Source organism: Hyperolius riggenbachi, chromosome 5 (assembly GCF_040937935.1).
Source record: "Hyperolius riggenbachi isolate aHypRig1 chromosome 5, aHypRig1.pri, whole genome shotgun sequence".
Classification (NCBI taxonomy): Eukaryota; Metazoa; Chordata; class Amphibia; order Anura; family Hyperoliidae; genus Hyperolius; species Hyperolius riggenbachi.
In genome coordinates this window covers 352,744,301-352,768,214 of record NC_090650.1, presented here as the reverse complement: position 1 = coordinate 352,768,214, position 23,914 = coordinate 352,744,301, and the positions used below count along the sequence as shown (strand labels likewise).

Below are 23,914 nucleotides of genomic sequence, written 5' to 3'. Positions count from 1 at the left end.
AGCAGCCCAGCCATTTTTTTTGATCTAAATAAATTAAACCTGGACATGGGTGAAAATTAGACTTTTTCCATTACATTGTATGATGATTGCAAAGTGAACACCATATTTTAAATCTCTTCTCTCAGTTAAAGAGGAACTTCAGTCTAAACAAACATACTGTCTTTAAGTTACATTAGTTATGTTAATTAAAATAGATAGGTAATATAATCTCTTACCCTCCCTGTTTTAAAAGAACAGATAAATGTGTGTGATTTCATTGGAGCAGCCATTTTTTTTGGCAATGAGAACAACAACATTAGAAATCCCATCATGCTTTGCACCGCATCAGGGGAAAAATGCCTGGGCAGATTTCTTTGATCGGGCAGAGCTTAGCTTCTGTGCAGCTAAAAATAAGGCTTGGGTAAGAAAAAAAAGTTCTGATGCTGTGAAACTGTTAAAGAAACACCAAGGGCTTGATTCACAAAGCGGTGCTAACCTACTTAGCACGTCTAAAGTCTTTAGACGCGCTAACCAGGGTGCTAAGTAGGTTAGCACCGGATTTCTCAATCAGATCGCGCGCTAACTTTGCGCGCGCAAAATTTTATGCGCGCAAGGTTTTACGCGCGCTAAGTCCCATAGGCTTTAATGGGCACTTCGTGCGGAGCGCCCTGCGCTCTGTGCAGTACGCGCGTAAAGTTTTACGTGCATAAAGTTTTGCGCGCGTAAAGTTTTATGCGCGAAAAGCTTGTTTAGACGTGCTAAGGGGGTTTTCACAGGCGTGCTAACAGTTAGCACCGCTTTGTGAATCAAGCCCCAAGTCTTTTCGGTGCTGATGAGTAGATTTTTAGTATGGAGTTTTGCTTTATTAATGTTTCTTACATTTTGCTTATAGTATATTGTAAGATTGTTGTTGCAAATGTGTACAATTTATGACTGCAGTACTTGGCATACTGTTTGGTATACACATTTTTTATGTTGCATTTTTTCTCAGTAATTAACCTCTCCTACGTTTAGGCGTTGTAAGGAATTTGATTTATGTTAAATTGCACAATGGATTTGTATCGTTACTTCTTCATTGCAGCACTTTTCAGCCAGTGCTAAGTTTATCTCTATCGGGTTTCAGAATAGATGTTTTTCCCACCTCCTAATTCTAATATTTCCAAGAGACTACAGAGTTCCAAAAAAATCTTAGGAATTTTGACCTCATAACCTCTATATATCAACAGAAACCAAGGGCATTACATTGTTTAGTTAGACTCCTATAGGAATGGGTGTTTTCAACAATACTAGAAAATGTTTTTAGCAAATAAAAATAAGTATTTTGACAAATAATAAAGCCAAAGTTCTTATTACAAAGATATTAATTAGAAATCACAGAGCAACTTTACATTTACTCTTTAATTTGTCTTAATACACGTAAATAAGTAAATATATATATATATATATATATATATATATATATATCTTGGCTTAACCTGGCTGACCATCATTGCTGCAGTAAAGCCAAAAACCTGAGAATGAGGGAATGCAGTTTTGCTAACTATATATATGTTACGGCCAGATCCCAAAGTTGGCCACTCCGGGAAGTGGGTGGCCATGAAGTGGCAAAGTGGCCGACTAATGTAGGCAATACACAATGAACGTGCTTCTTGTGGACTCTGCCTGGCCAGAATGTGACTGGACAAGAGCCAGCCAGCCAAGTCCTGAAGAAAGAGCAAAACAGCAAAGTTTAGCGGCGGTATCTGCAATTTCCAGGCTCCTCAACCCACTCTATTTCCCCCCCGTGTCCTCTTACCTTTTCCTGATGCAGCTCTGTCTCTCCACTCCCTGTCTCCTCAATCTAACAAGAGGAAAATACAGCCAGTTCCAGCGCGTCTGTGTGTGGCCTCTCCAGCTTTTTATGGCAGCCCCTGTGTCACCGGTATTTGCTGCCATATAGGCAATGTTTTCAGCAGCATTTTGCCAACCAAAGTCTGATAATGGCCTTAATTCACCAAGCATATCTCCTGTCTTTAATAACGTTTAATAACGTTAACACAAGCCCGCACACAGCGCAGCTCCCCTGCACGCTGTGTGCAGTAAAACATATACGGATCTAAACCGGCAGGTGAAGGGGGCAGAGTTAAGGACGCACAGCGGGGAGGAAGAACGTCACTTCCCCCCCCCCCCCCGCTCATAATAGTTGCTAGAACGGGGCCACAGGGGGTGCTGGAAGGGGGATGATCATGCTGTGTGCTGTGAAGAAGTCACAGCACCAGCAATAAAACGATTTTAAAAGACTTTAACACCAGGTCAGATGTACTTTAAGGTACCCTTTAAATACCAAAACTGCCAGTTAGAAAGCAATAACGACAAGCACACATTTCTCAGACCTCCTGGAAGTATAATCCTTTACACATTTGTTCAACCACTAATAAGATAATTAATAATACATATCCATTAATAGACGTGAGCAGCAGGCAACCAAAGCATTTGTTTTGCAGTGAGTTTAGAGGAGGCCCCTGGTAGGACACACTCCACCCTCCTCTGCAATCACTGCTAAATAAATGCTTTGGTTTTATCTAGTTCCCGCTGCTTATTTCTATGGAGGGATATGAATACCAAAACCGTGGCCTGAAAAGTTCTGCCGACTCCTATGGTGTGCTCCCTGACACCGCAGTTTAGTAGTAGCTGATTAAACAGAAACTTGTTTGGCAGTGTGAACAAGACACGGAGCCCAAAAAGTTGATAACTAGTTTGAAAATAAACACTGCAGTTACCCACCCCTCTTCCCCCAGCACCAATGTTCTGTTCTAAGATTGAACATGCACTGTGAGCAATGTAAGAGTATTCAGTTCTACTTTATGGCATGCGGACACAGGAGATCATTTATCCAGGATGGTGCACTGTATTCCAAAATAGACAAGGAACAGTTGCCGAAAGCAACCAGCAAAATCCTTATGTCATGTTATAGCTAAAACCTCATTGGTCCTTTGAGAAACCATTTTTCTTTTCCTCCATTTCACTTTGTTCCTGTCATATAAAAGTATAGTATGTTTTCAGTTTCAAGTGCCGGATAAATAATGTTTAGAGATCTTTTATAGTGTACCCAAACCGAAACAATTGTTCTGCAAAGCACTTGTGTACCCGAGCCAAAGAGATGTTGCCAAAGATAAGTAGTGAGATTCCCATAAGCTTTGTGTAAACAATAGCGGAGTCGCCGCCGCGCAGGGCAGCGTGGCAGCGGCCTCCGCATCCCAGCCGGCGGTTTCCGTTCGACTCCGCCGGCACAGAGCAGGGCGGGCGCCGCTGCAGCAGACGGGATGGCGACGGGTCCCGCTGCTCGGCCGGCGGAATTGTGGGGGCAGATGGATGCGGACACCGCCGCCACTAGCAACACGGCGGCGGGTCCCACAATGCGGCTGGCTGGACGCGGGCGCGCGTGGACTCAGGGCCTGGCCTCTCAGATGCACTGAGGCAGAGGGTCACACGCACGCGCGCAAGGAGGCAGGACTCTTACCTCCTACGTAGGAGGGTCAGCTGACATCTACAGGGTCCCTGATTGGTTAGACTTCTGGGCAGATTAGCTGAGGGACTCTCAGCATATAAGGAGCTGGGCTTCAGTTGCTCCTTGTCTGCTGTCGTGTAAACACTTCTGTGTTAGCGCTCAGACCTTAGTCCAGTGCCCTGGTGTTGATACTAAAGATTTCACACCTTAGCTCAGGATTATTATTGTATTTTGATCTGTGTATTGACTCTGGCTATCCCTGACTATTCTTTCTCTTGCTGATTGTGTACCTTTGCCTATCTGATCCTTGTTGCCGACTCCTGCCTGTCCAACGATTTCTCTTCTGCCTTCCGCTCCTGTACTGCCGCTGCCATCTCTGTTGCCGAACCCTTGCCTGTCTGACCTTTCTCCCTTCAGTGGAACGTCTCCCACTGGAGGGTTACCTCTGAGGCTTGCCTCTCCGAGACGCCTGCCCCAAGCAGACGACTACTGCTAGGGGTCGAGATTCCTCACTCAGTCTGGTCAGAGGATCTCACGCACGGGGTTCCCATTCAGAGGTAACCACACCTCTGAGGAATTACCGTGTGGTGGACATTTCCGCACCATCTGATTTATTACTGTCTTATTGTGTTTATTGCTGGTGTTCAGAGGTTAGCAATATATCGGATTATCGGTGATACTGCAGATCATCGATAATCGGGTATATATCTGCATTTTTGGTGATACTGCAGATCGCCAATAATCAGATACTCTCTGCGTTCTGACACCGATCATGACACTTTGTATTCATATGAATGTGTCCGGAATAAAGAATCAATAGGTGGTATTCACACAATGTAGTCAGTAGCTGAGTCTGGCATGTGGAGCTTACCACTTCCGCCGCTGGAATCGTTAGTTTGTAAGTACGTGGGATCCTCCAGGACTGTTCAATCCCGGCAGCCCTGGCCGCGTTCCACATCAAAAACATGAAGTCCGGCCCCTGGATTCAGATTGGTGGTCACGTCACTCCTCTCTGCCAATCACTTACGCGTTTCAGAAGCTAAGCAGCTTCTTTCGGCAGAGCTGGTGCAGCTCTGACGAAGCAAGCCACTTAGCTTCTGAAATGTGTGGATGTGGAACGCGGAAACTTGTGTTCCAGGACCGAGTCTGCTGACCCAGTGCACCACTATCCTGCAACCAGCGCTTAGACTCTACTGTACAGCCGCTGGCCGGGGCTGCCGGGATTGAGCGGTCCTGGAGGATCCCACGTACTTACGAACAAACGATTCCAACGGCGGAAGTAGTAAGCTCCACACACCAGACTCAGCTACTGACTACATTGTGTGAATACCACCTATTGATCCTTTATTCGGGACACATTCATATGAATACAAAGCTTATGGGAATCTCACTACTTATCTTTGGCAACATCTCTAGCGGGTGTTTTTTGGGCAGAAACACTTGTGCCTGACAGCAACTGGAGTATTGGCAGGGGACATTTTGCTTGCCCTACAGTTTGTGATATTAGCCCTAGCTTGTGCTGCAGCATAGTTGTGTGTGTGTAATGCTGATTGTGAGTGGAGCAGGATCCTGCTATTTTATTACTGTCTTACATTCTGATTTTACATGTAGAATTGACTGCTAATTAATAAATATATTTTGCACAATTATTTTATATGGTAACAATATTCCATTAGCGCACCCTATCTTTAATTTTATGTTATAAATCAGTTGTGGTGTGAGGAAACACCAAATTAGGGTTGCTGCTCACCACTGGATCTATACTCCTGGTGCAATACTATAGCCAAATATATAAGCATATGATCTCACCACAACACTTAACTAGCTGTCAACCACCACACTACCATATTATATACAGCTCCCCCTAACTGTTGTTCTGCCCCTTAACCCTTTACAACAGGGATGTTGAACTCCAGTCCTCGAGGGCCGAGGTCCTCACACATTTTTGGTGCAGCTCAAATTAATCAATAGGACTGAACCATGAAAGGTGGGGTTCATCAAATAGAACACATTTCTCCATTTTCAGTCCATCCTAAATACAGGCTGGCATGGATATGGCCCCCGAGAACTGGAGTGCCGTAGGCTGTAAGCCCATTTGGGCAGGGCTCTCTTTTGGACAGGACTTCAGTGCTGCATAACCTCCATCTCACTGCCTTCCTACACTGCTTTCCCCCAAAAGTGTCTCCTCTCCTCCTTCACCTCCCCAGCTGCTCATCATGCAGTAACAGCAGGGACGTTCCTAGGGTCCTTGGAGATCGGGGGCACCTGTGGGCGCTAGGTGGGGAGTATATGCGGCGCGCGGTTAGGTAGTGAGTGACAGGCAACCCCCAGGTTAGGTAGTGAGTGACAGGGACCCCCCAGGTTAGGTAGTGAGTGACAGGCACCCCCCAGGTTAGGTAGTGAGTGACAGGGACCCCCCAAGTTAGGTAGTGAGTGACAGGGACCCCCAGTTTAGGTAGTGAGTGACAGGCGCCCCCAAGGTTAGGCAGTGACAGGGACCCCAAGTTAGGTAGTGACAGGTGCCCCTCACTACCCAGCAGCAGCAGCCCAGCGTCAGACCTCAGTATCAGCCGGCGACCCGACCAGTTAGAGCAGTTGCGCACGGACACACCACGCTGTATATGCGGAAGTGATGTCACTTCCGCATATCAGTGCGGTGTCCGCTAGGTCCTAGTGCCCGCACTAGTGGTCGCCGGCTGATCGAGGTCTGATGTTGGCAGCGGCAGCCAGCGGGGGGGAGGGGGGGGGCAGGGGTTTGGTAGCGGCGGCCGGGGGGGAGCAGCGGGCACCCCTGCAAATAGATTGGCGGCACCCACGGACATGTTGGGGCACAGGCCCCCCTAAAATAGGGCTAGCAACGCCGCTGAGTAACAGCATGCTATCTTTTTGTGTACTGCTACTGATTTTGCATCCCCTAAGGTTTCAATGCTTTGGTCATATTGTTAAGGCATACAAAAACCTTTTACTAGCCTTGTGTAAATTCAGGAATCTTTTTGGAATATAAATAACAGTAGGTAGTTAACACTGCAATATAACACTTAAATGATAGCTCAGAGGCAAATATAACCCACAGGTAGGGTAGCTTAGATTAGGAGTTGTGGTTATTGTTGTGTTCCCTACTTTAGATTACAGGTAGGTGAATGGAAAGAGGTGATGGAAAGCTGACACGTTGTGTTTTACTCATATTGGGTTCAAGGAAATGGGATGACATAAATACAGAAACAGGTAGTGTAGAGTTCAGAGGTGAGAGATTGATGTGGGTATCATCAGTGTAAAGGTATTATGAAAACCATATTAAGTGTTCCAGGCCATGAGTGTAGATGGAGAAGAAAATGGGTCCAAGTACAATTAGTATTAGAAGAAGAGAGTGTTCCTCTTTTAAACCCTGTTACTCCTCCAGCTTCTCACGCTCCATCCTGATGTTGCCAATGCCATCACTCTGACATTGTTACCAATGCTGTTGTCTAGTCCTTGTCTGCTACCCCCCAGGTTAGGTAGGGAGTGACAGGGACCCCCCAAGTTAGGTAGTGAGTGACAGGAAACCCCCAGGTTAGGTAGTGAGTGACAAGCGATCCCCAGGTTAGGTAGTGAGTGACAGGGACCCCCCAGGTTAGGTAGTGAGTGACAGGGACCCCCAGGTTAGGTAGTGAGTGACAGGGACCCCCAGTTTAGGTAGTGAGTGACAGGCGCCCCCAAGGTTAGGCAGTGACAGGGACCCCAAGTTAGGTAGTGACAGGTGCCCCTCACTACCCAGCAGCAGCAGCCCAGCGTCAGACCTCAGTATCAGCCGGCGACCCGACCAGTTAGAGCAGTTGCGCACGGACACACCACGCTGTATATGCGGAAGTGATGTCACTTCCGCATATCAGTGCGGTGTCCGCTAGGTCCTAGTGCCCGCACTAGTGGTCGCCGGCTGATCGAGGTCTGATGTTGGCAGCGGCAGCCAGCGGGGGGGAGGGGGGGGGGGGCAGGGGTTTGGTAGCGGCGGCCGGGGGGGAGCAGCGGGCACCCCTGCAAATAGATTGGGGGCACCCACGGACATGTTGGGGGCATAGGCCGCCCTAAAATAGGGCTAGCAACGCCGCTGAGTAACAGCATGCTATCTTTTTGTGTACTGCTACTGATTTTGCATCCCCTAAGGTTTCAATGCTTTGGTCATATTGTTAAGGCATACAAAAACCTTTTACTAGCCTTGTGTAAATTCAGGAATCTTTTTGGAATATAAATAACGGTAGGTAGTTAACACGGCAATATAACACTTAAATGATAGCTCAGAGGCAAATATAACCCACAGGTAGGGTAGCTTAGATTAGGAGTTGTGGTTATTGTTGTGTTCCCTACATTAGATTACAGGTAGGTGAATGGAAAGAGGTGATGGAAAGCTGACACGTTGTGTTTTACTCATATTGGGTTCAAGGAAATGGGATGACATAAATACAGAAACAGGTAGTGTAGAGTTCAGAGGTGAGAGATTGATGTGGGTATCATCAGTGTAAAGGTATTACGAAAACCATATTAAGTGTTCCAGGCCATGAGTGTAGATGGAGAAGAAAATGGGTCCAAGTACAATTAGTATTAGAAGAAGAGAGTGTTCCTCTTTTAAACCCTGTTACTCCTCCAGCTTCTCACGCTCCATCCTGATGTTGCCAATGCCATCACTCTGACATTGTTACCAATGCTGTTGTCTAGTCCTTGTCTGCTACTGCAATTTCTCATTGATTGGCCTCTCTGTGCATCTGAATCTGGAAGTACCATTGGATCTGAGCCTTATTATTTTCCACAACCTTCATATCTGAACTTGGGAGAGTATTGCCCATACACTACAAAATCAATCCTGTACAAAATGCCATATACTTGGTTCAGTTGTTTCTATCTGCATCTTACAGTCTGTCACTATGCATTGAACTGCCTCTAAGGTCTTAGTGACAATTTATTTCCAGCCTTTGGTAGGATTTCCCAGTGTCAACCATTGCAGCTACCTGTCAATGGTGCATCCCAGGCATGTGCCATGGTACTTCCTCTACTTGGTCTTGGTTCTATGTTTGCTGTTGACTCAGCAATTCTCATGAGGGCTCATTTTTAAGTGCCATGTTATTGATATACTCCTCAATGCTCAGGGTTCCACCTAAGAAAGCACTCTTGGAACCCACTGCACTCGTCACTACCTTGTCAGGCATCCTGCACACTCCGGACATTCATAGGTTGCTGCCTCTACAGTGTTGGGCTTCTCTGAACTCACCCAATGTCCACCCCTACATGCCAGATTTCCAAGGCACCGCCACTCAGGGCTGGATTTCTCGAAAGTCCACAAAGGCCTGGGCCTTGGGTGGCTGCAGGCCAAGGGGACACCTGATCATGAAAAAGGGGTTGCTACATATGAAAGAGAATACTGCAAATGGGGAGCAAAACATGAAAACAGAAGCTGAAACCCAAGGGAGCTGTACATGAGAGAGAGGGGCTACTGTATATATGTTACACATGGAAGTGGGGGCTGCACATGGAATGGGAGGGGCACTGCTGCACATGGAAGGGGAGCCACAACATACCTGGCCTAGGGACAAAATAAGTATAAATCCAGCCTTGCCGTCACTCCCTGTCAAATCTGCATCAACCCGCAGGTACTGTCACCACCGCCGCTCTCTGCCACTACTTCTTCTATTACTGAAAGCTGGAACCCCAACAAAAGCATCTTCAAGCTCCTCTGGGGGCTCCTCTGTCGTCCACTGAGTAGAACAGTGAGATAATCTAAACAAAGTATGCTTTATTTAGATTATAATTATCAGGTCCGGATTTACCATAAGGCACTGTAGACACGTGCCTACAGGCGTCTGATGATGGAAAGGCGGCCCACTCCCCTCCCCGAGCGCCTCCCTCCATCCTTCCCTTCGCAGAGTCCTGATGAAATAGTAAATAAGAGATTACTCAACCTGCTCTTGCATTCAATGGACGAGCTCTTCCTTCATTCAGGGGCACCTCTAGCTACCTAATACTTGGGGACACCTCTAGCTACTTAATATTGAGGTTCCTTTAGCTACTTAATACTTGGGGGCAACTCTAGCTACTTAATGTTGAGGGTACGTCTGGCTACCTAATACTAAGGGGCACCTGTAGCTACCTATGATGGGCAAGGGAAGTAAGGGAGAAGTGACAGCTGGGACAGCCAGGACAGTTGCGGTGTGGTTCAGCAGGGGTTTGTTGATTCCTAGAGGGCAAAGTCTAAGGTGCCAGGATATCTGTGCCTAAAGGCTCCCCTGAGGTAAATCCGGGCCTGATAATTATCACTGTCATCTATAAAGGAATTCCACTTTCACCAAAATAAAACAAAAGTTGACTTCTTAAAACAGAAGGTATTTGTGATTATTCAGATTGGAGTGAGCATATGATGCCTCCCATGATGCATCACTGTGGGATATACAAATCATCCATTGTTGTTCCTGTAAGCTAAACACACCTCCAAAACCACTGGAGTGCAATGATGTGTATTTTAAGAAGGCAAACTTTTGTTTTGCATAGCATTTTAGTAAGAGGGTTTTTTAGTCCTTTTTAGCCCCTTACAAACTCCTAGGAGTTCTGGTTTACCATGAGCTTGCTGGGTAGTCTACAAATCAAAGCAGTGGCGGACATAGGCCGTGCAGGCGGTGCAGCCGCACAGGGGCCCCGTGTCCTCTAGGGCCCATGCAATTGCACCAGTTAGGGCCCGATTATTCTGTAGGCTTTTCTTCATGTATTTCTCTTTGAAACTCAAGAGAAACAGTGATAATAACTTGTGCCCCAGTCATATACAAGTTTAAAATGTGTGCTACATTAATACAGTGCCTACAGAATGTGACCTAGGTTCATGTACTTTTATCTTGATCTGTTATGACAGGGCCCACTCACATGGGGCCTGCTTCATTTATTCTGCACAGGGGCCCATTGTTGACTTTGTCCGCCACTGAATCAAAATGAAATAAATGCCATAGGCATTTATTTGTGATACACTTCTTTCTGTAAGGTAATGTTATTAATTAACTTTCCATTTCAATATGCAGCTGTTAATAATTCCTAAAACTGACAGTAAGCTGAATTAGCTGTTCTGTGCAGCTTTAGCTAAAACAATCCTGTCTGCGCTCAGATAGAAGCATTATTGCTATGAGACTGTCCAAAAACTCCAACTTTGCAACATGAGTAATAAGCTGCACAGGACAAGAGCCTGTAAGAGTAAACAGTGACAGTCCCTATCTGCCAGCTGTAGTAAGCACTGTGGAATGTCTATGTTTTATATGCACGTAAAAACAAAGTAAACAAGCTGAAATTAAAAAGAGGGAATTTCTCTGCAAAATGTGGGGTTTTCTTTTAAATATGCCGGCTGCTGTGCTATCTTGCTATGTTATGTTGATACTGACCCAGAAAAAGCAACTAGCCGGTAGCCGCTGATGTCTGGAGAGTCTGAAATCCGAATGCCGAAAAACAGCCTCTTGTTCTAGGTCAGTTCTCATGAGTTAGTGAGTTAATATTTAAGAACAAATTTAGAAATGACAGATTCCATATTTCTATTTTCAGAAGTTCATTTAAGTCATAATCTGTCTATTTTTAACTTCTGTGTCAAGACAAACATCTGTTCTTGGTTCCCACATACACGGCAGTTACGCTGCTTGTAACATAACATTACAATCTTTATTTCCTGTGTAACGGATACTGCGTCTTGCTCTATGCTGTAATACATTTTACATTAGACAGGTTTCAACACTGAGGGGAAACACATGACCACAGCAGGTTGCATCAGGAACACAATTTCTCTGGTGCAGCAAAAGAAAACCTGATGAACACTTTTTGCAGCCATGTTTTAAACACACAACACATCCCAAAAATTCTATGGGCTCGATTCACAAAGCGGTGCTAACCCAGTTAGAGACTTAAGGCATGATAACCATTGCACCACGCTAGTGAAAAGCCAGTTTAGGTGTGATAAGTTTAGGCATGATAAGTTTAGGTGTGATAAGTTTAGGCATGATAAGTTTAGATAAGTTTAGATCACTTGCAAAGTCCCGCACGCAAAGCAGCGCCATTAAACTTTATACGAAGTGCACCAGACTTTGCTAGCGTAAAACTTTTGATCAGCTGTGCACTGCGGTGCTAACGCAGTTGGCGCTTAAACTTATCATGCCTAAACTTATCACACCTAAACTTATCATGCCTAAACTTATCACACCTAAACTTATCACACCTAAACTTATCATGCCTAAACTGAGTTTAGGCATGATAAAGGGCTTTTCACCAGCGTGCTAACTGTTAGCACCGCTTTGTGAATCAGGCCCTATATGTTAAGCCACGGGGCCCACACTTCTTCGACTTGTGAGCTACTTAAAAAAATTAGCAAGTCAAAATGATCTACGTATGTACAATTTTAGGAGCACAATTGTATGTACCGAATGGAAATGTAGTGCGGTCGGGATCTACCATGAAGTCCTTCACGATCTACCGGTAGATCGCGAGCTACCTGATGGGCACCCCCCTGTGTTAAGCTGATAATTATAAAAAGGAAATTGGTGGGAGTTGTTGGCTCAAAACATCTGCTCTCTTTGCAGACAGTTCCGTTATCTAGTAAGTTTGACTCTGCTAAGCACACAAATTCCCCATGTTTTATACTACATGCGATTTGCTGCGTTTTTCGATCTATTTCCGGTTGCACGCATATCGCAAGGACATCAGCAAAAATCGCATAAAGCCTTTTATACTAGTGTGATCTGATTTGTCTGATAAATGCCCTGCATGCTGCATGTCTGCTTGAGTTCCAGGCATCCAGTAAAAAGCGCAAAACGCAATGACACAAATGAGGCTGTAAAATCACACTGCATTGTGTGTTTATTATTGTGTTTTGTACTATAAAACAGCTCTGAAGGCTTATCAGGCAGGTGAAAGACCTGTGGAACAGCTGACCAGAACCAGAACCATTCAGTTGAATGCTGAAAGAATTACGAGGCCTCTTCTCCACAAGCGGCTGAAGTTGGTGAATTAACCGACTGTTAGCTGCTCCCGTCCACTGGCCAAGGGCTTGCTAGCACCAAGGCCAGATTTAGGGGCGGTATCCACTAGCCGGATACTTTCTGCACCTGGCTTTTCGTATCTCCGACAGCCTTGGGTGTCTTTCAGGTGTCTTCTGGAAGTCCAGATGCGGCTATCACTCACTGCTGGGGGAAATCGGATGCGCGCTGCTGCATATCTCCCCCCGCAGTTCGCCGTATTGCACCGCAATGGCACAACTGCATTCAATGGAAATTATTCCATTGGCATGCATTGGTTGCAGGGTCATTGCGGAAAATCACGATACGGATTTGCGATTAGTGGAAACAGGCCCTTATACAATTTGTGCCCCTAGGCCAAGTATGTTGTGACTCCCCTTTCTTGTGCAGTAGCGCCCCTCCCATTCTATGTGTATTTTACATGTACAGCAACCCCTTTCTTTCATGAACAGCTCCCTTGAGCATCTGTTTCCATTTATCATGTGTTTTTTCTCATTTGCAGCCTCCTCTTTCGTATGTAGCAGCCCCTCTTTTATGTCCAGGTGCCCCCCTTGGGTGACAGGCACCCAAGGCCTGGACCTTTGTGGCCTTTCCAGAAATCCGGCCCTTGCTAGCACTCAGCATAGGTTGCGGACAGGCGGCTCCCCCATGTGGGTGCATTTGAGCACGATGGTTGCTGTGTTCAGAAGCAGCATGAGATTTTTTTGCCGTTGGGTAATCTCGCTGCTTGTCAAGCATGACAAGTGCAGTGTTACTGAATGCTACCATTCAGCTGCTTGTAATTGCAGCCAAACTGTGCTTGTGGTCTGCAACCGGGCGGCCGAAGTGCTCGACAAGCTAGAAGTTTAGCTGTGCGTGGAAAAGAGGCCTGAGTGCTCTAGAAATTGCTCTATTGTTACTTCACTTTTCCTTGCACTTGCCTTAATAAGCCCCAGTGAGTGGCTATCTCCTACATACAAAATATAAATACAAATTTGTATTGTTGTGGCTTTTCAGCACTCTGCAAATGAAAACTTGCCAAAAAGTAGGTGAAAAAGTACTGAGAAAATTATTCTGAGTATTTTTTTTTCTTTGCATGTTGGCGGCTTAAAGGACCTTTTATTGATAAGATTTAAAAATATCACCTAGGAGAAAACTTTTAAGAAAAAGTGACTTGTATTGGGCCCATAGAAGGGTAAACGACGGTCCTACTTCCCCACTCTTTTTTCCAGTTTTCCTACATGATCTGTTGACAGTATTCAAAATCTGTAGATCTATGGAGGTAGTAAAATTGGCCAGTGATTGGCCAATCAAAATTGGATGTGTATATGTACCCTAAGTCTACCTCCAATCTGTGCCTGATCACCAAGTAATTCTTGTCTATTAGTGACCATAGAATGGCCTACTTCTTCATCATTTTCTTTGCACTGGTGTTCAACAAGGTGTATTCTTGTTAGATAGCTTATTAGACCATTAACAGTGTTATGGGGTCTTAGATGCCACTGAATGGACAAAAGAGGTGGTGCTTCTTTGCTTTGCAATATGCTGGCTGCAGCGGAGGGCAATACAGACTCAGAGGAACACTGGTTTACACTGTATGTTACTGTTCATTACTGCCTGTGCCTGCTGTAGCTTTTGGGTTCTGTAAGTGCATGACCCGAACGGGCTCTTGTACAGTCCTTTGAATGTGACTATGGAAACATTTCCTGCACTACCTTTAGACCAGGGGTATCAAACTCAATTTACCTGGGGGCCGCAGGAGGCAAAGTCAGGATGAGGCTGGGCCACATAAGGGAATCAATCAATCAGCAGCTAACGCCAGACCCCCCTCCCCTCCCCCCCCTCCGTCCCTTGCATTGCTTTTTATTTCAAAATCAAATTCACATTGAAGCGAACTATTTTGCCTATTTTACCTTATAGTTCGCTTCAGTGCTCCCATTACAAGTAATCCGCCGTGTCCCCGCCGCAAAACGAGGGCTGCAGAGCCCCCAAATCGCCCGGGAGGCAATCCGCCGGCATTTCCTGGAAGGGGCAGAGCTTTCAGCTTCAGCTCTGCCCCTCCTGACGTCAATCGCGGCGCATCGCCGCTTCTGCCCGCCCCTCTCACTCTTCCTTCACAGAGAGGGGCGGGCAGAGGCGGCGATGCGTCGCGATTGACGTCAGGAGGGGCAGAGCTGAAGCTGAAAGCTCTGCCCCTCCCAGGAAATGCCGGCGGATTGCCCCCCGGGCGATTTGGCGGCGGGGATGCGGCGGATTACTTGGGAGCACTGAAGCAAACTATAAGGAAGCTTTTGCCGGCGCGGGCCACAAAATATTGTATCGAGGGCTGCAAATGGCCCGCGGGCCGCGAGTTTGAGACCCCTGCTTTAGACGGTGGTTGTTGGCATGCAGTAGAGATTTGTGTTGCACTTTACCCTTTTATACCCTTTTATAACCCTAAAACCCCCCTTCCTGATGCCTAACCTTAAAATTTCAATATCTATACATTTCTAATTAAATATGAAAACAATCATTTTCAAAAAGGAAAAATCGTCAAAAACAAAAGACCAAAAATTTCAATATCTATAACTTTCTCATTTCAAACTTTAAAAACTTCAAAAAACTATGATGTTCTAATATTCTCAAAACCAAATGCACTTTTTAATTTTCAAAAGATTTTCTTCGGGCATGCTACAGCACAGGTTTGGGCTGTTCTTCGCGCCTGAGCAGTGGAGACACATATAACACTCATATGTAGAAGGGAGAAAGCTTTGACTTCAGTGCTGAAGATTGTTTACCTTGTAGGGAGAGTAGGTAAGCCTGTAGACCATCCAGAGGCTTCTCCCTACTGAAGTAAGCATCTAACTTTTTTAAATGTTACAGGTACCCTTAAAGGTGGCCACTAATGGTCCACCGATCGAGCGATCAGAAAATCTGATCGGATTGGTTGTAAATAGTCTCCATTGGTGGACACAATTGATTATGAACGAGTTAAAAAAATATCGCCCGAATGAATTTTCGTCGAACCAAAATTTGGATTTTCTTGTTGGTTGTGATAGATAGGAAGTAAAGATTGGTTCGTTGATGGTGTAGTGAACGATTTATTACAATATTTCACTTCCGATCAGAATTTCTGATCGCGCTAACAATTTTTCGCTAGAAATTGGACCGTTAGTGGCTACCTTCAGACTGCTTCTACACTTGGGACGAATCTTTAACGATCGCACCACACCGTGTGTGATAAGTCGCACTGTGTGTTATAGCCTTCTGGGATATATGCGCAAGTTGACCTGTAATGCACATCATGCATGCAGTGCGTTACCATGCCAGGACACACCGCACCATGTTCAATGTGGTAGCACCCTACAAGGCTATCACTACTACTACAATGGAATGTGGCAGTTTCCAGCGAAGCGATAGACCTTATATAGTATAAAAGGGCACTTAAAGAGAATCTGTATTGTTAAAATCGCACAAAGGTAAACATACCAGTGCGTTAGGGGACATCTCCTATTACCCTCTGTCACAATTTCGCTGCTCCCTGCCGCATTAAAAGTGGTCAAAAACTGTTTTAAAAATTTTGTTTGTAAACAAACAAAATGGCCACCAAAACAGGAAGTAGGTTGATGTACAGTATGTCCACACATAGAAAATACACCCATACACAAGCAGGCTGTATACAGCCTTCCTTTTTAATCTCAAGAGATCATGTGTGTGTTTCTTTCCCCCTGCAGCTATCTTCCACTGAAGTGTCAGGCTGTTTCTTCCTGCAGAGTGCAGACAGCTCTGCCTGTATGTAATTCCTCAGTATGTGAAAGCCCAGCCAGCTCAGAGGAGGATTTATCCAGCTTGTAAAAGATAATAGAGCAGAGAGAAGCTGCACTAATCTAAATAACACACAGGCAGTGTGCAGAGAGGGGCCTGGAGGGGGAGATGCATCACAGAACCACAACACTGAAGAACTTGGCAGCCTTCCAGACACAGGCTGACAAGTCTGACAAGAGAGAGATAAGTTGATTTATTACAGAGATGGTGATAGTAGAACGTGCTGCAGTAAGCCAGAGCACATTAGAATAGATTTTGGAACTTGTAGGATGGAAGAAAACCGGATGAAATTTTTGTTACGGAGTCTCTTTAAAGGACAGTTCCAAGGAGAAAAAGAAAAACAAGATCTACTTACCTGTGGCTTCCTCGAGCCCCTGGCAGTCTATCTGTCCCTCATGGCAGCTGCGGTGTCCCAGGGTCCCTTCCAGATGCCGACCTTGCCAGGTTGGCATCTTCTCCCCCTGCGCAAGTGCGCTCATGTGACCTGGAGCTTTCTCCAGAACGTGAAGTACTGCGCATGCGCAGAATGCTCCCGGCCACAGGAGCGTGAGTGGACCCCAGATCTGCGGCAAGGGACAGATAAGCTGTCCAGGGCTGGAGAAAGCCTGAAGTAAGTAGATCTTATTTTTTTTCTCCTCAGATGTGTCCTTAAAGGGCACCTTTTTTTGTTAGGCTATATGCCTTCTTTACCGTATATCCAGATACAGAGTTGCCTAAAAGATAAACATTTATCTGCACATCACAATATGTACAATACAGCATGTGCTGGACTTACAAACATCTGGGAACGGTGTTCCAACATTTAACGGCACCTGTTTGCAAGTATGGGATTGACTGATTGAGAAACAGATCATTCTGATATTGGTCTGACTCTAGCACAAAAGAGTGGCTATTAAAAAGTTATGTGTATGTTAACAGGCAGGTATGGCAGCTGGAGAACTGCAGGTCCCAGCAAACTATCCCTACATGGAAGCTCTCTCCTCCCTTGTTTGCGCGTGTCGCAAGCTACAGGTATGGGTCATCATCACTACGTCTGTGGAAATTCCCACTCTCTTGTTTTAATCCATGGAGATGCATGATAGGAAGCTGGGAGGAGTAACACTGTGATCCTGCATGCTGTCACTGCATTGCCACACCTCCCATAAAAGTAAAGTTTTGTTACATAGAACTCTGAGATCAGCAGAAGAATCAGCGCTACAGCCTGGAGAGGAAAGGGGAGCTTTACCAGCATGACTGACTATCTCCAGCTGCTGCTGATCACTGTGGTGTTGCTGCTGGTGTCCTCCGTTCTGGCTACTAGGAGAAGGAGGTAAGTGTGATCTGCGCTCGCTGCTTATAGAGTGGTTACAGCAGCCTCCCAGCTTCCCCCACATCTGTGCTACTTTCACACTACTTCCTTCTCACTAACGTATAGACACAGCAGCACGTTCTCAGTTGTCATGATCGTAGTAACCAGCGCATTCCTTTCTGGAACATTTCCACCAGACAAGTTCACGTTCAGCACTGCAGGAACTTTGAGGAAGTCTATTAAAACCAGGAAAAGCTGACACAGTGTTTCCCATGTTAGGACATCACATTGTTTACATCATTTTATGAGCTGATGTAGTACTAGCCTATCATGCAGGGCTTTTCTCAGTGCCAACTTTTTCCTGATGGAACCCTAATGCTGGGTACACACGATGCAATTTCCGTCCGATTGACAGGAAACAGCCTATTATTTTCGTCATGTCCGATTTGTTTATGATCGATAAAGGAATTGTTTTAGCAAAGGTATCATCGGAAAATGGATCCCTTTATCGATCGGGAACAGTTTGGACATGGACACACGATACAATCTCCCGTCAGATTTTACGTCAATCGGAAGGGAAATTGAATCGTGTGTACCCATCATAACAATGGCCTCGCCTTTTCACTCACATCTAACAGTTCAAGTGATCCATAATACTAACCCATTACTAAACTCGTATGTGTGATTGCAAAGCAGATACATTTAGTGCTGACAAATGATTGTTTTAGCAAGAATTTTATAATTTTCCTCCTTATTTGACTGATAGCAACCAATCACAGCAACAAAAAAACACTTTATAAAGGTCGCAGCTAATGAAACTTTGCCGAATGATCATTTACAAAGATTCTACACATAAATGATTGGAAATGATTGTTTGGGACCACTAATGGACAAAAGCCTCCTAACCAATCCGATCAGATGGACAGGATAGAATGGAAAACCAAATCAATTTCATTAGTCTGATCGGATTGGTTAGGAGACTTTTGTCAATTAGTGATCCCAAACAATCATTTCTGATCTTTCATGCGAGCAATCGTTCATAAACGATCGTTCGGCAAATTGTATTGTTAGTGGCCACCTTAATGCTCAACCGTAATCTCCCTTCCTGACACTTAATTCTATTCTCCCTTTTTGACATTGGTCCCTTTCTGAAACCTAACCTTAACCTCCTAATGGTGCCCATTAACGGTACAATCTAGCAGCAGATTGATGGTCTGATTCGATTGCTGTGATCACTCAGAAAAGATTGGTCGTGCCCACTGATGCCTGCAAACCTGCTGTCCAATTTAATCAGATCGATGGGGTCAATCATGAAAACGGATTGCTTTCAACAATCTGAATGAAGATCGAGTCCATCAATCTGATTGAATTGGATACTAGGTTTGCGGCAGGCAGTGGGCGCAGCCGATCGTTTTCGAGTGATCATTACAATTGAATTGGACAATCATTCGGCTGCTAGATTCCTGCTATATTCTACTGCTAGGCACCATTAGTGCTTCCCAGTGTATCATCAAACCAGCCATATCACTAGTTGTCCCTTAAGGTGGCCACACACACGATACAATAAAATTATCCGATTTAATGGCAATTCGATAAAAAAAAGATTGGATTTCCCAAAAATCGCAAGCTTTTTTTTTTTTTTTATACAAGCAAGAAATCCTATCAGATTTCCCATTTTTATTCGATAAAAGTTGATTGGGAATGGTGGATTTTTCTGATCAATTTTTATGAAAATTGAATGGTGTGTGGTAGATTGTCAATTTATTAATATATACACACAAGCAATTTTCTTAGAGTTGCTAATCATTTTTATTGTAATTGAGGAAAAATTGAACATGCGTGTGTGTGGTACATTGGTCAGGTTTTGGAAATGTTACAATCAGTGAGAACAATTGATTGGTTGCAATTCTTGAATTGAACAGATATTTAAAAAATTGTATGGTGTGTGGCCATCTTAAAGAGAACCAGAGGCGGATTTGCTAAATTGTTCTGTGCACAATGACATGCCTCTGTGTCCTTCTGGTCCCGCTGCCAGGCCCCCTGGGCTCTGCTGTCCCCCCTGAAAAATAGCTCCAGGCTAGCAACAATGTGCTTGTCACTAGACTACTGTGTACCTTGTATTTGTCAATAACTGTGCGCCTCCCACGCCTCCTCCATTGGATGGCTCCCGCCTTTGTCCCCTTGCCTCCATAAGCTTCCTCCAATCGGAAGCTAAGCCGTGACCCAGGAAGTACTTCCGTTCCATGGATCAGTTTTTATACGGATCAGTTTTCCATCCATGCCAGTATGACTTGTGTTACGTTACGATGCTTTCAGTGATGTATATAGCAATAGGATCTGTTCACATCACATCATTCAGTTTGTTCCAACAAGTGGAATGCAACTTGTGTCCTGCATAACTTTTTACGATTTGCCAGACAAAGCAGATACCAACAGAATCAATGTTTGCCTATGAGAATTGATAGTGATCACACTAAGCTGATTGCAGTGTACATTTCACAAAATATTCACCTGCCGCCAGGTCCTCCACACCCCTGGCACCACTGTTCAGGTCCTCTGCCCTGAAGAAATGCCAGTATACAGTTCCCAGAACCCCATCAGGCTACTATTGGTTTGAAATAGACCAATGGCAACCGTCCCTCCCCTGTGAGAATTCTTATTGGTTCACAGAGTAGTGGACCAATGAAAATCCTCCCTGGTGCTCAGGGAGGAGTCCCATTGGCCTTTTTCAAACCAACTGTAGCCTGATGTTTCTGATGGTGTTCTACGATCTGTATACCAGTCTTTCTTCAGTGCAGAGGACCCCTGCAGTGGTGGCGGAGGAACTTGATGGCAGTAGGTACCGAGCAGGCGACATAAAAAAAATGGAAAGGAGAAAACGGATGAAAAATAAGCTCTCTACTCATGATTCCCGTTCAAAACATGATTTCGCCACCTCTTTGCTGACTTTGCAACCTTGCTGGGACATGGTGGCTGTCCACCAACCATCCACCACTTCATCCATCTGGACCTTCCATGGTTGCATGCCACTCATCAGTAAACAAGGCTGTTCTAACTTAGCCTGAAGTAGTTCTGGGCCTAATACTGTAGCCATTTCTGCTTCTGGGCACTGGTTAGGGGTAACCGAATGGAAGGTTTATGCATAACTGGAGTCCTCTGAAGGATCCTGCACCTTGATATTCGCTGGACTCCAGAGGCACCAGCAACTTCATTTACCCGTTTGCTGCTTTGTAATGGCATTAACAGCTATTTTCTTAATTCAAAGTATTTGGCAGAAACCTTCCTCATTTTGCCTTTGTCTGCACGAATCCATGTGTGTTCTTAGTCAGCCAAAAATCTTTTAACAGTACGATGATCACACTTAAGTTTTCATGAAATATGTAAGGTTTTCATACCTTGTCCAAGGCATTCAACTATCTCACGTTTTTCAGCAGAGAGAACCTTTTTCTTCCCCAAGTTGCTTTAAAACGGTGTAACATCCGTATTTAGTAATTTTGCCGTTAATTGGGCTCACATGGCAAACTATAACAGGTGTCACAGACTGATTTCAGTGATCAAAAAGCCCTGAGACACAATACCATCCATGAGTTGGATTGACAAAAAAAAATATATTTACTCTTTATGACACGGTTCGTGTTTACATGGGAAGTGAGTCATACTTGAATGGTACTGTGTGCCTCTCTGTACGGTCACACTGCACCGTGCAGGTGCACTGCGACCTCACGGCACCTTTGCAGTGTGATGGAAGAATTATTGCACCACAATGGATTTAGCACGGTATGATAGGAACATTACACTCAGCACATAGATCTTGTGCCAAAAACTAGCAGCACCAAACAATACTAAAATACAACATGGCTATGCCAGGGCTGGAAATATGAGGTTTACACATATGAAAGATACGTGTTACAATAAAGACCATACATATTCCATGCTGTTAAACTGTAACTTAACCAATCTTGACTTGATGATGATTGCTTTGATTGCAATGGTGATGTAATTGCTTTATTGCTTCTCTGTAATGATTTCGATGTATTACTTGTGGTTTATCTGTGCATTTCATGCTACCTTATGTTAACATGCTTGAGAGGGCTATGAGGGTAGCAGTGCACAATAAGCATTCCTGCGGCAATGGCATCTCATAACGGTGATAAATTACAAGCACTGATCAGTGTTTACATATGTCCTTCAATCCTCCAGGTTGTATAATTTACTGTCACTGCGTTCTCCTATCTAGATGTGAAATCAGATGGGAATCAGATTTCACATCTAGATCTTTTTTTGAGAAGGGAAAATTTGCAAAACTGTTTCTAAGGCCTGGGACCCACCAGAGTGTTTTTGGATCACTGCTGCAGCATTTTGGGAACGATTATTCAGCAGTACAAAGTATCTTCAAAAGCGTTTTTGCAGCAATTTGGGGTCCAAATATTTTTTTAAATAAAGTTTAATATACTAAATCGTTGTCCCAATGTCTGCCTTCCAGCCATAGACCCGCCCCCTAGCGGATGAGATTACAGGTGCTTCTCTGATTGGAGCTAGAGGAGCACCTATGACCTCTTGAGCTAGGGGGCGGGTCTACGGGCAAAAGCTGGACCTTGATACACCCAGGGAATGTACAGTATGAAATTTTATTCATACGGAAGATCGCTAATCAGATCTGCTGTACAGTTTACTGTACATAGCTCCCAAACACCTGGGAATTATGGTCACAATCGGTCTGGGGATCGTTACACTAAGCGCTTGTGCGATTACAGAGCGCAGCAGTCATTCCCAGCGGGTCCCAGTTCTAATTCTGACACAAAAATTAGGTTTTCACTACAGGAGAAACTTTTCAAAAGCACACAAAGAATAAGAATTTGGGTTGTTTTAAGCATATATTTTTACTTATCCACCCAGTTGACTTAAGGCTTCTTGCACACAGGGACGTTACAGGCACACGTTAGTGCAGCCTGTAACGCTCCCCCAACGCACAGCAATGTAACACAAGTGGGCTGTTCACATTGCCCACGTTGCGTTACATTGTAATGCAGCAAAGTGCTGCATGCTGTGCGTTCTACGCGGCTAAGCCGCGTTAGACTGTTTGCACATGCTCAGTCATGTTGGGGAGGAGGGGAGAGCGGCCGGGCACATGGCTAATTAATATTCACTGCACTCAGTGACGTGCAGTGTTTACTTCCTGGAGCGGCCGCTCTGTGCGGCGATTGGCCGGGCGGGACCACGTGATGCCGCATGCGTCCAAGAGTACGCATCACGGCATCATGGACGCCAGAGTGAGCTGCACAACGCGGCTCACTCCGACGTCCACACCAGAGAGCACCAGGCGTTGCGTTAGGGGCACGTTATGTGCCCTATAACGTCCCCTAAACGCAACGTCCTGGTGTGTAACTAGCCTTAATGCATCTGACAAAATGTTTTATTTTCTTAAAAATGCAATGTTTGTTTTTCGAAAATTCAGTGTTTGTAAAAGGTAAAACCACAGCATTTACTCATCATTATTTCTGGGGATCTAGTCAGATTCATTATGGGACCTGTAGTTTCTGAACTCTGACTTGCAGGGTTGCTGAGCCCACAGAGCAGGGGAGATTTATCAGGTAAAGCTGTCTTTTATCAATCAGCCTTTTTGCCAGGTCAAATAAAGCAACAGCTTATGTTCCCAAGCAGTGGCATAGATACAGACCCATAGGCTGTAATGCAAACTCTGGGCACCTCACCGGGCACCATATGTACACTAATTACATGATATAGGGCACCAGTCCTGTCTTTCCTAGGACAGTCACTGTTTAGAGAGGTATAAACAAATTAAAGTCAACTAATTCAAATATTGAAATTCAAAGTACATATTGGCTCGTCTGGTGTCAGCACCCCAGGCTGATTGGTCACGGCATGTGCCACCAGTTGAATGAGGGCGGGGATTCGAGGATGTGTGGATGAGCAGGGTTGTGTGTGTGCCAGGAAGTCGGGCGGGAGAGCGGAGAGGAGGCAGGTGCCAGGTGTCCCAACTGTTTGTCCAAACGCAGCCCCCTAGATTCTGCTGCCTGCATCACGTGATTCAGGTGGCTTCATTGTAGGTCTGCCCCTGCCTAATGAGCTAACATAGAAACTGGAGGAGGGCTCCATGTGTCTGTGTGGGCCCCTTAAAGCAAAGCCGTAACCAAGAATTGAACTTCATCCCAATCAGTAGCTGATACCCCCTTTTCCATGAGAAATCTTTTCCCTTTCACAAACGAATCATCAGGGGGCTCTGTATGGCTGATATTGTGGTGAAGCCCCTCCCACAGTGTGATGTCAGGACCATGGTCCTGACAGTTTCCTGTCTGTGGACCTCATTGCATGGTGGGACATAACAGCTGTTTACAGCTGGGTCCAACTGACAAA

At 45.1% G+C, this 23,914-nt stretch overlaps 1 protein-coding gene across 2 annotated transcripts in view; it reads left to right on the top strand.

Annotated features, from left to right (window-relative positions):
* The first annotated feature begins 17,397 nt into the window (after positions 1–17,397).
* CYP7B1 (cytochrome P450 family 7 subfamily B member 1) overlaps positions 17,398–23,914 on the top strand; it is a 263,377-nt gene continuing 256,860 nt past the window's right edge. For both annotated transcript variants that reach the window (XM_068234795.1, XM_068234794.1), the window contains exon 1: positions 17,398–17,560. In XM_068234795.1, coding sequence (XP_068090896.1) covers positions 17,481–17,560 — 80 coding nt within the window. In that variant the 5' untranslated portion in view covers positions 17,398–17,480. The remainder of the gene's footprint in view (positions 17,561–23,914) is intronic.